This window comes from Micropterus dolomieu, linkage group LG10 (assembly GCF_021292245.1).
Source record: "Micropterus dolomieu isolate WLL.071019.BEF.003 ecotype Adirondacks linkage group LG10, ASM2129224v1, whole genome shotgun sequence".
Classification (NCBI taxonomy): Eukaryota; Metazoa; Chordata; class Actinopteri; order Centrarchiformes; family Centrarchidae; genus Micropterus; species Micropterus dolomieu.
The window spans coordinates 18,545,963-18,558,382 of NC_060159.1; the positions used below are offsets into that span (position 1 = coordinate 18,545,963).

The 12,420-nt window shown below is 39.7% G+C and overlaps 2 protein-coding genes across 5 annotated transcripts in view; both read left to right on the top strand.

Annotated features, from left to right (window-relative positions):
• Positions 1–367: 367 nt before the first annotated feature.
• LOC123978237 (DEP domain-containing mTOR-interacting protein-like) lies at positions 368–2,194 on the top strand. The gene is made up of 3 exons (XM_046061404.1): positions 368–576; positions 1,724–1,861; positions 2,046–2,194. Exons 1-3 carry the CDS (start codon positions 444–446, stop codon positions 2,192–2,194), a joined length of 420 nt encoding a protein of 139 aa, XP_045917360.1. The 5' UTR covers positions 368–443.
• A 3,544-nt stretch (positions 2,195–5,738) lies between these two features.
• The window catches only part of ezrb (ezrin b), a 35,004-nt gene continuing 28,322 nt past the window's right edge, over positions 5,739–12,420 (top strand). Inside the window, exons 1-2 of one of the 4 annotated variants that reach the window (XM_046060755.1) lie at positions 5,739–5,995; positions 7,408–7,530. In XM_046060755.1, the coding sequence (XP_045916711.1) occupies positions 7,519–7,530 (12 nt within the window). In that variant the 5' untranslated portion in view covers positions 5,739–5,995; positions 7,408–7,518. Of the gene's footprint in view, positions 5,996–6,021; positions 6,153–6,240; positions 6,371–7,407; positions 7,531–12,420 lie in introns of those variants that run through there. The other 3 variants (XM_046060756.1, XM_046060758.1, XM_046060757.1) reach the window with 3 other exon arrangements.

Sequence of the window (12,420 nt, forward strand, 5' to 3'; positions counted from 1 at the left end):
GCTGCTCTTATCAGCTCAGCTGACGTGCCTGAGGTCGACGCTCTCTGAGGTCAGTTTTGTGTTTGTTCAGCTTAGGTGATCTCAGCTCAATAGACAGTTTGTTTAGTGCTGCAGAATTTAAGGCGTGGCTGAGCTCAGTTCAGGTGAGAAACATAAATCTGTGAGGTTTTCAGCCAAGCTGGCCTACAGAAGAAATGATTCACTTCACTAAAATAATTTGACTTAGATATAAGGCGTTAGATTCTGACTCACAACCAGTATAGAAATACATTTAACAAGCCAATCAAACCATTTCCTCATGTTTAACATCTCAACCCTTGTCTTATCTCTCTCTCTCTTTCTCTTTAACAAAGCTTATTTATTCCCTCCATGTCCCTTTTTATTTGTCACCAGTCACCAACAAGCATCACTTTGTCAACGGGCCCCTACTCTACCAGTTCAGGATGAATTTCCGGCGACGCCGGCGATTGATAGAACTTCTTCACGAGCGTGGCCGCAGCATCCCAGAGAGTCATGACAGCCCCTTCTGTCTCCGCAAACAGAACTCAGACGGAGGCAACACAAGCTTCCTCTCAGGTAGACACTATACCACACACACAAAGTAATTGTATATACAGTGATCATGTCCAGTTTTACAGTGTTGTAAACCAGCTATTAATAGTGGTCAGTGTGTGTTTGACAGAGAAGGTGAAGTTAGCTGTCCTTCAATTGAAACCTTACAGAAAACTTTCAATGTGTTACTTTTTTCTCATAATTCACTTTAAATGTTTCCCTCGGTTATTGGATCCTGTTTTCTAGGAAAAAAAACAGTGACATATTAACACCGTTTAGCATTCGCTTCTGTTGACACAGAGGATAACTGGCGACCTTGGTGGTGTCTGCCATGTAAAGTTTAGTTTAGTTTTTAGTTTAGTTTATTTGTTTAGCACGTTTGGTACAAGTCCAGAACAATGCAAGGAGGGAACGAAGCCAGACTAGGCTTGTACAGAGTTCCACTCCTTTTCCCATGCTCGGGGCTCGCCTCCCCGCCTCACCGGGTAAGTGAAAAAACGGAAAGATAACAGAGTGGATCTTTCATGAGTGTAAAATGATTGGACAAGGGCTGCAATTCAAAAATGTGTACGCTAACTGTCCAGTTCACCATCTTCAACAAAACTTTTTCAGTCGATCCGTGTTGAGAGCTATGCTTTCACACTTAAACATCTTCATCTGAATATGCTAGTACTGGAGAGATTGATTAGCTTTTCAGAACTTGTAACATCACCTAGTCAAAGAAGGTTCAGGGGAAACCTGCACCAGGCAATAAAAGCTGCAGAAAGTGCTTGTAAATGGGGGGGGGGGGGGGGGGGGGGGGGGGGGGGGGGGGGGGGGGGGGAGAGAGTGAGAGTGAGAGTGAGAGTGTTAACTGAACTTGATTTAACTGAAGTGGGCGACCTTATCAGGAAACAGGAAGTAACGGGAAACAGGGTTTACATAACAAATATTTCTAGATTTTTTTGGAGACTTATGTGATGGTTTATACTAATTGAGGATGATTAAATGAGGCATTTGTTTTCATAATGAGCTGTAATTCTGAATATCAATTAAGTAAATAAAAGGCTCCATGTAAACACATTTAGGATTAGTACTTTTCAAGCTGTTTATTGACCGGCAGGAAGAAAGGCTTTCTCCTCCTCCCGTCTGTCTTTAGTCATTCGCCTCTCTTTGTCTCTCTCCGTCTCAGTGAGTCCCACTAAAGAGATAAAGGTGGTGGTCGGAGTTCGGCGGAGCAGCATGAGCAGCAGCTGTGGCAGCAGCGGTTATTACAGCAGCAGTCCTACGCTCAGCAGCAGTCCACCTGTCCTCTGCAACCCCAAGTCAGGTGAGATGACGTAGGGCACACTCACAAACACAATTTTGTTTTCAGGTACCGTGTCTTAGTTTATGTGTCAGCTTTTATAAACGTGTGGTTTTCAATTAGTTCTTTCTTATTCATGTTGGATGAAATCTGCGTTAGCCAATGGCAACCTGACCAAGTCGGTTTCTGGTTTTCACCCAATCACTAGATCACTGTCTCACCATGAATGTGGAAAACTGGTATAGAAGCGGAAGGGACGGGATAGATGTTTTTTGTGCATACTGGCAGATGAATGGCTCCTGTGTCAAGCCTTTTAATGTATTGATTATACTGGTAATGAGTTCTTTAAGACACTAATTCCTAATGTGACTTTGCAGTATACATTTTAGAACATTGCATATAATGTTTATTAAACTTTCCATCCTTAACACTACTTTCTTGTGACTTAAGCCACCTCATGCCATTATTCTCATCACAAACTGTAAACTTCATTTTATTTAAGTGAACTTATAAAGAGAAAGGCTTAATGGCCTCACGTTAACTACAGAGTTAGATATACAGTCCCCTCCCAAAGTATTGGAACGGTAACCTGGTATTCACATCTAAATGTGTTAAACAACTCAGGACAAATCACCGTTAGTATTGTATTGAGCCAAGACCAAGACCAGTTCCCCACAATACATGAAACGCAATTAAAACACCTACATACAAACACTCCTTTTCCATGCTTACTTTAATTAGGGTTATTGGTTGCATTTGAATACATTTTACATCCAATCAAAGTTAGGTTGTTAACAAATAAATCAGACAATGCAAAAGTGATGTATTGATATTCCCTAAGTTATGGTCTTGACTGGTCTTGAAATAAAATCCCGAGTCTTCAATGTCCGAGACCAAGACAAGACCAAGTACAAATGTGGTCGAGTCCAAGACGAGACCAAGACCGTCAAAAAGTGGTCTTAAGACTGGTCTTGAGACCAAGACCGATCTCAAGTACTACAACACTATTTGGTGGCATAACCCTTGCTTGCAATAACTGCTTCAAGCCTGCAACCCATCGACATCACCAAACTGTTGCATTCTTCATTTGTGATGCTATTCCAGGCTTTTACCGCAGCTTCTTTCAGTTCTTGTTTGTTTCGGGGTGTTTCTCCCTTCAGTCTCCTCTTAAGGAGTTGAAATGCATGTTCTATTGGGTTAAGGTCAGGTGATTGACTTGGCCAGTCTAAAACCTTCCACTTTTTCCCCTGATGAAGTCCTTTGTTTTGTTGTCAGTGTGCTTTGGGTCATTGTCCTGCTGCATGATAAACTTCGTCCTGATTAGTTTCAATGTATTTCTCCATAAATTGCCAGACAAAATGTTTCTGTCCACTTCTGAATTCATTCTGTTGCTACCATCATCAGTTACATCATCAATAAATATTAATGAGCCTGTTCCAGAAGCAGCCATGCACGCACAAGCCATGACATTACCTCCACCATGCTTCACAGATGTACTTGTATGCTTCGCATCATAAGCAGTTCCTTTCTTTCTCCACACTTTGGCCTTTCCATCACTTTGGTAGAGATTAATCTTGGTCTCATCAGTCCATAAAATTGTGTTGCAGAACTTTTGCGGCTCATCTCTGCTCTCACGATATCTCACGTCATCAACTACTATTTTCCTTGGCCGACCTGGTCGACGTCTGTTGCTCAGTACACCAGTAGTTTCTTTCTTTTTCAGGACATTCCAAATTGTTGTGCTTGCTATGCCCAATGTTTGTCCAATGGCTCTGGTCGATTTACCTTCTTTTCTCAGCTTGACAATGCCTTGTTTTTCTCCCATAAACAGCTCTCTGGTCTTCATGTTGGTTTATCTTCTTTAACAGGAAATGCAGTCTTTATAGGTTTGAACCAAGGATGAAAACTTAGACTAGTCATGCAGAGCTATTTAATATTTGGACAATCAACCTAAAAGGCAACACCTGGGCAACAAGACACATCTGTCAGTCACATGTTCCAATAGTTCTGCTCACTTGAAAAATGGGTGGGTTCAAACAAAGGGTGATATGTCCTGAGTTGTTTAACACATCTAGATGTGAATACCAGGAAATGAGAGCTGAAATTCTGAGCTTTTGTCTCTTACTCATCTTTTGATCTTAAACCCAAATGTCTTCAGTGAACAACAAAAACAAAGGAATTTGCCTTACCGTTCCAATACTTTTGGAGGGGACTGTAGATGAAGCAATATGAGATATTTCATTGAGCTTCAGGGTTCATTCTTGACCTTGGAAAGCAGTTTTTGTTTCGTCTCTCTGAAGTTTAATCCATATTGTAGCCTTTATCTGCAGTTTTTTTTTTTCATCAGTGGCTGGGTTTTTCATGGCTAGTTTAGTCAAACACAGTACTGTAAAACCCACAACTCTCCAGCATGATGTCAGAACTGGTCATTTTAGAGTAATCTTAACAAAAAACAGTTCCCTTTTATGTGTGCAGCTAGTTCTAGTGAAGTTTCAGTCATTGCGAAACCAATAAATCTGGCATGAAAGACTTCTTTAGCAACGATTGCAGGGATTTGCTGTAAATCTACAATCGTCCTTCTTCAGAAGTGTGTTAATGTTTCCTGCTGTGGCTTTAAAAAAGTCTGCTTTTTATTATCATTGGCCTCATACTAGTGATAACCAGTCAATACAACCCAGGAGATGTCAGTCACAGGGCAGGTGAACAACAGGTTTAAAGGAACTTCAAATATTTAGAGGACCATTCAAAGTGCCTTCCTGTGACTTTTATCTATTTGCATCTGGCATCGCTCTGCAAACAGTTCGCTCAGGTGCACTAACAGGCAAATTCAACAATGTTTTGCATTACTCAGACAGACTTTTCTGTCGCCGCAAATATATCTCACCGCCCAAACAAAAACGTGTGTGTGTATACCACCTGATGTATCAGACTTTTCAGTTGTCAATAGGCTCACAGACTAGCCTATTGTAGTTCAGTAAGGGCTTCTGATAATGATGATGGTGGTGTTGACAATGGTCATGATGATGACGGATATAGCCGGTTAAGGCTTGGACAAAGTGGGAGGCAGGGCTGTCACATCACTGTACGGTGAGAAGTAGGTCTATCCTCCGATATATACGGCTCTATTTTAATCCCGTCATCCCATTGGCCAGCTCACCTTTGGCGCCTCCCCTCTAACTTGGCAGCATTTCCTTGGTTCACGGAGGGGCGGATGACGCGCACTTCCCCAGTGAACTACAGCGTGGCAAAAAAAGTTTCCGCTGTGATCAATGCTAACAGGTGACACCTCAGTCTGTACACAGCTGTTGCATGAGTTTTCAATCAGAAGCAGAATCAGCTTTAGTGCCGAGTAGCTTTTACACTTACAAGGAGTTTGCTTTGGTGACTAGGTGTGTGATAACGTATATAATATATATATATATATATATATATATATATATATATATGCGCAAGATGGCAATTATTTATTCTATCTATCAGTGATTATCAGTATGAGAAATAGAATTTTATATAGCCTAGTAAAAGTATATAATTGGGACATATTAATACTGCTGTTGGTTTTGATATTTAAAAATGAGCAAATGATGATGTCGAAACCACCACAAATTATCATTAATGTATAATTAAACAGACCAGAGATTAGACATAGCCTTTATTGACTTGAATCAATAGCCATTGTGCAGTAGGCCTATGTTTTCAGTACCGCAATCATACAATGCTTCACATTTTAGGTTGCCATCTTGATCTCGTTGAGTTTGGGGTTTTATAGGCCCCAAATCCCATCTTCTAACGGTGAGGGAAGACTTATAGTTTCCATACTTACGACCCTCATGGACATAATGCTCTGGCTGTCCTAGATTAAAAACTTAAAACTGCCCCTACTGTAGGTGGGGAAAAACCATCTTCATTTAAAATGCCCCTTAAACAATAATGAACGTGTCTTTGGTTTTTGAGGGAAAACCCCTTAAAGTCCCCCAGACTGGGACCCAGGTTTGTGAACCAGTGCTTCTCCAGCCTGCCGGTGACAGCAGGAATAGGATCGGCCGGGCGCTAAAGTGGGATGGATGAGCGCCATATTGCGCCTGGGTGAACAGAGGGAGGGGAAATCTGCGGCTTCCAGCTTCGGACCGCTGAACATTCATCATCTCATCAGCTCCGGTAAGACTTTGAGCCAGCGGACTGTTGTTCTGACGGAAGCCGACAGTAGGTTACAGCGAGCTCGAAGCTGTGCAAAAAAATAGATCGGCTGCTACTTTTCGCACTTTTTCCGCGCACTTTCTGCTGCTCTGCACAAAGGAGGCAAATCTCACAACAGGTGTGTGTGGGATTACAGTGAGGATGTGGCTGACTGCAGCGGACATAAAGCTCCCGCATAAAGGGCAGCGTTATTAAGCCCAAAGCCTGGGTTTAAAGATTTAGGAGGTTGAACCTTTTTAAAATTAGTTTTATTATGAATTATGTCCTCCGTCTGTGCCGATCAAAGAGGTGGAATTTCTCGTTTGCTTGGCTTGAATCGTTTCCCTGTCGCCGTGGGTGTGTAGGCTACCGCCCGTGGAAATATACCCTGAAAATCACTACAATTTCTTACATTTTAACAACCTCAAGAGATTGCGACTGGGGCACTGGCCTTGACTATTGGTGGTTATTTACTGTGTAATGCAGCATTGTTTTTGTTTTTCTCTTAAAGCTACTTTATTGACCAGAGCTGGTGTAAATGGCTTCCATTAATCTGAATTGAGGTGTGGGATTGTCAGCAAATTAAGGCGTCAAAATAAAAGGCAAAGCAGGGTGGGGACTATAACTTTATCATAGCTGGTGGGTGAGGCACGTTGAGTAGGCTACTATACATATTTAACCTGCTTGGTGCGTGGATGATTCAAGTGTCAAGGTAGAATAGTAATACAGGACATCCGGTTTTACAATACAGAATAAAACTATTTTGAGGAACACAGAAAATTCATTAATTTACTTTTTTTTTTTATTATTATTTTTTTTTATTAATCATGTAAATCATATCAAGCAAAAATGCCAAACCCTCTCTGGTTCCAGCTTCTCAAATGTTAAAATGTATTGATTTTCTCTATTTTGTGTAATTGTAAATTTAATGCATTTGCGGTGTTTTTAAGAGACACCAAGCAATTTGAAGACATCACTTTGGGAACTGAGAATTTGTGATGTTTTTTTCCGCCATTGTCAGACAGTTAGTAGACAAAATGATTAATTGAAAAGATATTTGAGAGGTGAATCCATACTTAATATAATTGTTTGTTTCAGCAATAGTTGGTTGGTTTTGGGTATATGAACAAATAGTAATTTAGAATTGTTTGGGTTATTTAACGGTTGCTGTGGTCAATATTGTGAGGAAATACAAGTGAGCAGACTCCTGCTCTTACTTTGAAGTTCAGAGGCGTAACTTCCGGTGGTGTGCTAGCTAGCTGCCGTTAACTTGACGTTTCTCTCGGTGATTCATCCTGATGACTGTCGTCTGCAGGAGTGCCGCTCTCCACTCACCAGGGTTTAAGTAACGACGAAGAGTCTCAAACTCGTTTCTCCTCTTTCTCTCTTTTCAGGAAGACACAGAGAAGAAATACAGCCACACGGAACACAGGTCTCTTCTTTGGAAACACTTTTTATTTTAAATTTAACAGCTCGTCGCACAGAGCAAGGAAAAGGACAGCAAAATGCCCAAAGCGGTAAGTTAGCCTTCTGGTTTATTTATAATTCCAGTTACTGCTTTCTGTATCACTGCTTTATAAGTTAGTCAAGCTTAATTTAAACATGAAAGATAACATTAATGGAAGACTAAACACCCAACATTCATTAGATTTTCTCATCTCGTCTCACATTCATCTAGCTAATTTATATTGAATTAAATCTTAGGGGTTTTGGCTAACTATTAACATTGTGGTAACGTTAACTGAATGGTAGCATAACTTAACGTTACTGATACTCAGAATATCATGTTTAGTGTGAAAATAAAATGAATCTGAATGAATGCTTTGGCAGTTTGATTTATGTTGATTTGTTAAGGTGATTTTTGTTTGTTGTGTTAGTTAAGGTGTCACTTCTGCTAAACTCTCAAGTGAATTAGCCAGAAACAAAACATGGGGCTTTAAACTAAACAGGAATACATTTTAAAGACTGAATCACATCCAGAACAATACGAGTTTTCACTTGACTGAAGATGTAGTTCTGTCATAGACACCATCAGTATCAGCAGGGTCTGTGTTAAAGGGGAATGCCACTCAAATCACACGCTCCTATCCCTTGGGGGTGTCCCATATGCTTCACTGAACATCAGCCACTTTGCTCCAAAGTTAGGAACAAGAACTGAGAGTCTTGTATTCTAGACAGCTGAGCACTGTTTCATTATAAATGTGCGTGGTTGGACATAATCACAGGATCTATATCTTTGAAACCATCCTCTATAATGTTGTACACTTGGGCACCATCATAAGCAAGGGTGGGAGAGGAAAATGTATTGTACATGTCCTCAGGAGTTTTGGATGAATACAGGGTTCTCTGTTAGTCTTTTGAAGTTATTTTTCAGGCTGAAATTTGGGGTTGCTCCTCACTTAAATGTTGGGTTCCCATAGTCATATTGGACTCATGGTAAAATGTGAAACACTGACTTACAGTTTTTACGGATCACTGACATTTTATCATCAGAAAAGCAAAACAAAAGACATTATTTGATGAAGCTGTCCTGTTTATTTGAACAGGTTTTGGCCCTCAATTACACTTGATTCTCTTTGCCCCACCCCAGCTATCACATTCTGTGCATTTGCACATGGCACATGCACTTCCCTTGGCTCACTGTTTGGAAATGTTAGTATGAAGGAAAATGTTAATGAATTTGTTGGATATGAGTAAAGCATATTTCCTTTAAAAAAACACTGAATGAAACTCATCTCAATCTTCTGTTCTTTATTTAAAAAGTAAACTAGAAAGTCCAGAGATACCTAAAATATGCAGTTACTAAAGTTTATTAGGTAGCACATGTAGAACATCAAAATTGGATAGATTTTCGAAAAATAAATTGCTAAAATTGCTGCTGAATCGCTGTTCAGATCAGGACAGAGACCGGTTAGTGGTGAACAGAGCATTATATTGTAATGACGGTGACTAAAGCCCCAGTCAGGGTCATAAAGTGTGTTGTCGGTTTGTTTAGAAAGGCCTCATGGTTGTCATGAGCGCCACTGTGGAAATGACATCATTACTGTCTGATAGCAGCAGCACACGAGTCCGGTTGCCACAAAACAACGTTTTTGGATGATAATGTCAGACTGTTTTCTTTTCCGTGATATCCAGAAAGTAATACAAGCCTTTGATTTTTATTTTATCCTCTGGTTTCCTGACGTGACTCGTGAATGACCCCTTGCAAGGTGCCGTGAAAAATATCAATTGGACACTAAGTCTGTTTTAATAAAGTTTCTTCCTTTGATGCTGTGCTCTCAAGTTAATTCTGGAAGTGCTGACCCTCATTTTTAGCATTGGTGAAATATGCAAAGAAGGGTTTATAGTTTTAAGTCTTGTGTAAAGTGTGTAATTAGATTACTGGTTTGAAGAGTGTCAGTGGCTCAAGCAGCCAGAAACATATTTCATGTGGGGGAGGCAGGGGATGGGGGGAGGATAGGAAACAACACCCAAAGCTACAGTGAGATAAGCCTTATGTTGCATACGACCTGTTTTAATTCAGGGCTGCAACGAAAAATTATTTTTATTATCTATTAATCTGCTGATCATTTTAAGGGTTCATCATTTTGTCTATATAGTGTTAAAAAATGTGAAAAATAGTTTTGATTTTTCTGACCAACAGTCCAAAACCCAAATACATTCAACTTACTGTCAATAATTCTCACATTTGAGAAGCTAAAACCTCAGAAATAAGTGAGTATTTTTGCATGACAAATTATTGAAATGATTAATCGATTATCAAAAATAATTAATTTTCTGTTCATTGCTTAAAGGTGGGGTAAGCTATTAAAATCCACTACACATATGTTTGTCAAATTCAGCAAATATCTCCTCATGTAGCTTTCTGTTCTGTGTGTGCGCTGAAAAAAACCCAGTGTTTGTACACAGCCCTGACTCTGTAAATGGGGGGAAAAAAAGCAAAGTGGCTCACACAACATACAAGAGTCATTTGGAAAAAACACACCAAAACTTAATATACTGTATCTGCAAAGCCAGTGATGTGACTCATGTATTTGTGGGTGTGAGATACATGTCATGTACTGCACATGATGTCCTAGATTTGAATCAAGCATTCTCACCCTGTGTCTTGTCCCTCTTTTTCCGTACCTTTTCTGTTTTTTCTTCACTGCTAACTGTTATCTACAACAGTCATGGACAAGTTTAGGAATTTATTCAGAAAGTAACTGAAGTCCCTGAAAAGAAAAGCTCAAAGAGGGTAAAAGTGCCTTAATTTGGATGCTAATGGGCACAGAAAACTTGATGCAATCTGAATTATTTCAGCTCACATATTTGGCATGCTATTAAACATTCCAGCATTGTTTGTTTGGAAAAAGAGAAATATTTTTTTTATTATTGCAAAGGACCAAGACAGCCAGCGGCAGTTGGACCAGATTTGAGGACTAGTTTCACTTGTCTGAGTGACACATTGTCAGATGTAAACGATATTGCTCCTTGGCTCTCCCAGAATCCTGTTTCCTCGAGGCCGCAGCCCAGTGACACAAACCATACAGGGCTTGGCCATAATCAACATGAATGGGTGTTTCCTTTTCATGTCCAGTCCTATTGTTTCGTGTTTGTTCCTTTAAAATAATTGATAACTCAATCTTGCCTGGAACGCCCTTGTGGCCTGATTCACAAATCCAAATATAGTTTAAAGTTCTTTAACTTTCATTCTTTCTCGTACAAATTACATGTGTTTAATGTTAATGTGAAAATACTCTCACAAGATATGTCACCTCTTAAAACCGTAGTAAAAGACACATTGGGCCTGCTCTCTCCATTCTTGTTGTGCTATGGCTCTAGACTTAAATGAGTAGCAGTCATTTATGGCTATATTACTGTCATAGCATTTCAGTGGAATCCCCATAGCGACTCTTAAAAAGCTATGCCGAGGGTTAAATACTGAATGGTCCTCACTGAAGAATGCAGTGCTATCTATTCACAGATTAACTACTGAGGTGATGACCACCTCATTTCTTTAACTTGACCCAGAGCAGAAGAATATCCAGGTCATGATTATATGGGACAGGGAGGGCGGTGTGTCCTTTGGGTGAAATATTTGACATTCTTGAGGAATAACTTGATTGTTTCGTTTACAAAATCAATTGACTAATTGTTCCATTAATAATAATCCATTAATCATCTCAGCTTTAGCTATAAATATGACCCCTGTACTTGTTCTGCTTTAGTTGTTTTTCTTTCTTTCTTGTGTCCATGTCCCTTTTTTACTTTCTTTCTTTATAAAAAATATTTATTAATTCATATTTTGGACCTTTTGTGTTTAAGGCAAAAGGGTTAGTATGATAACAATTCGGTCTTTTGGGTGGTATACTGTGATCTAGAACCTCACGTCTGTACCGTAAATATAGCTTAGCTTTAGCATTAAGACTAGTAACGGGAAACTGTCCAAAGGTAACTAGCACCTTCAATGCTCACTATTTAACAAATTATATATAATAGTCACATGTAAGACGGCAAACTTGCCATCTTTGCTCTTAGCTTTTTTGTACAAATGAGATATAACAAATTAATTGGTACGCTTTTAGAAGTGCTAGAATGTGGTTTCTAGTCTGTATGCTAAGCAAAGCAAATGGGCTTTTTGTTGTAGCTACAAACAGTATTTACTGTAGAGACATGAGAGTGGTATCAAACTTCTCATCTACCTCTTGGTTTACTGCATCTTATACTCTGTATGACTGTACTCCAGCAGCCTCCCACTCAAACTAGCTATCCATCAGTAGTAACTGTCACCAGCATCATTTAGCTACTTCCCACACTAACAGTAAATATTCATGTATCTTTTGCGCCTCAAATGAGATCTGGATTTGTGTGTTGATTTATTTTACAACATGCTACACAACACCTTTTCAGCATTTTTCTGTTTCTCTCCTTATGTGAAAGCACGATTCTTTCCCCCAAAAGGGGGGCGTGGCCTTGGAGCTGGCTGACAGTTTGGTATAAAGTTGATTACGTCAATGTTTCTGTCCTCAATACTGTAGTATAGGAGCTTGTGTTAGCTGTTGTTTTGTTTATTTAAAAAAAGATCTGTTTTGGGGCACTTTTGTAATTTTTTGATAGTGGAGAAGCAGACAGGAAACAAAGGGGGGGGGATACATTATAATTATTGTCCCCAGGGATGTTGCGGTTATGTGGCATGCACTGTACTATTTGGTTACCATGGCGCTCCTGTTGTTGTTGTTATGGTTGTTGTTGTTTTTTTTACCATTACCAAAGCTTTGTAACTTCCACCAAGACTGTCAAAATGTGCTCTGTGTCATTACACCAAGTTAGATTAGGGAACCAATGCTCTTGTAGCTATACTTTGCCAGTTATTACTGCAGAGACGTCTGAGGCGGGGCTTTATATGGTTAATATGAGCGGCTGTA

What these genes read in the sequence shown, in the direction of transcription:
- LOC123978237 (XM_046061404.1), top strand. Translation starts at nt 444, where the DNA reads ATGAATTTCCGGCGACGCCGGCGATTGATAGAACTTCTTCACGAGCGT. An exon ending in CAACACAAGCTTCCTCTCAG is followed by an intron (nt 577 to 1,723) that starts GTAGACACTATA and finishes TCTCCGTCTCAG; the next exon opens with TGAGTCCCACTAAAGAGATA. An exon ending in CCTCTGCAACCCCAAGTCAG is followed by an intron (nt 1,862 to 2,045) that starts GTGAGATGACGT and finishes CCCAATCACTAG; the next exon opens with ATCACTGTCTCACCATGAAT.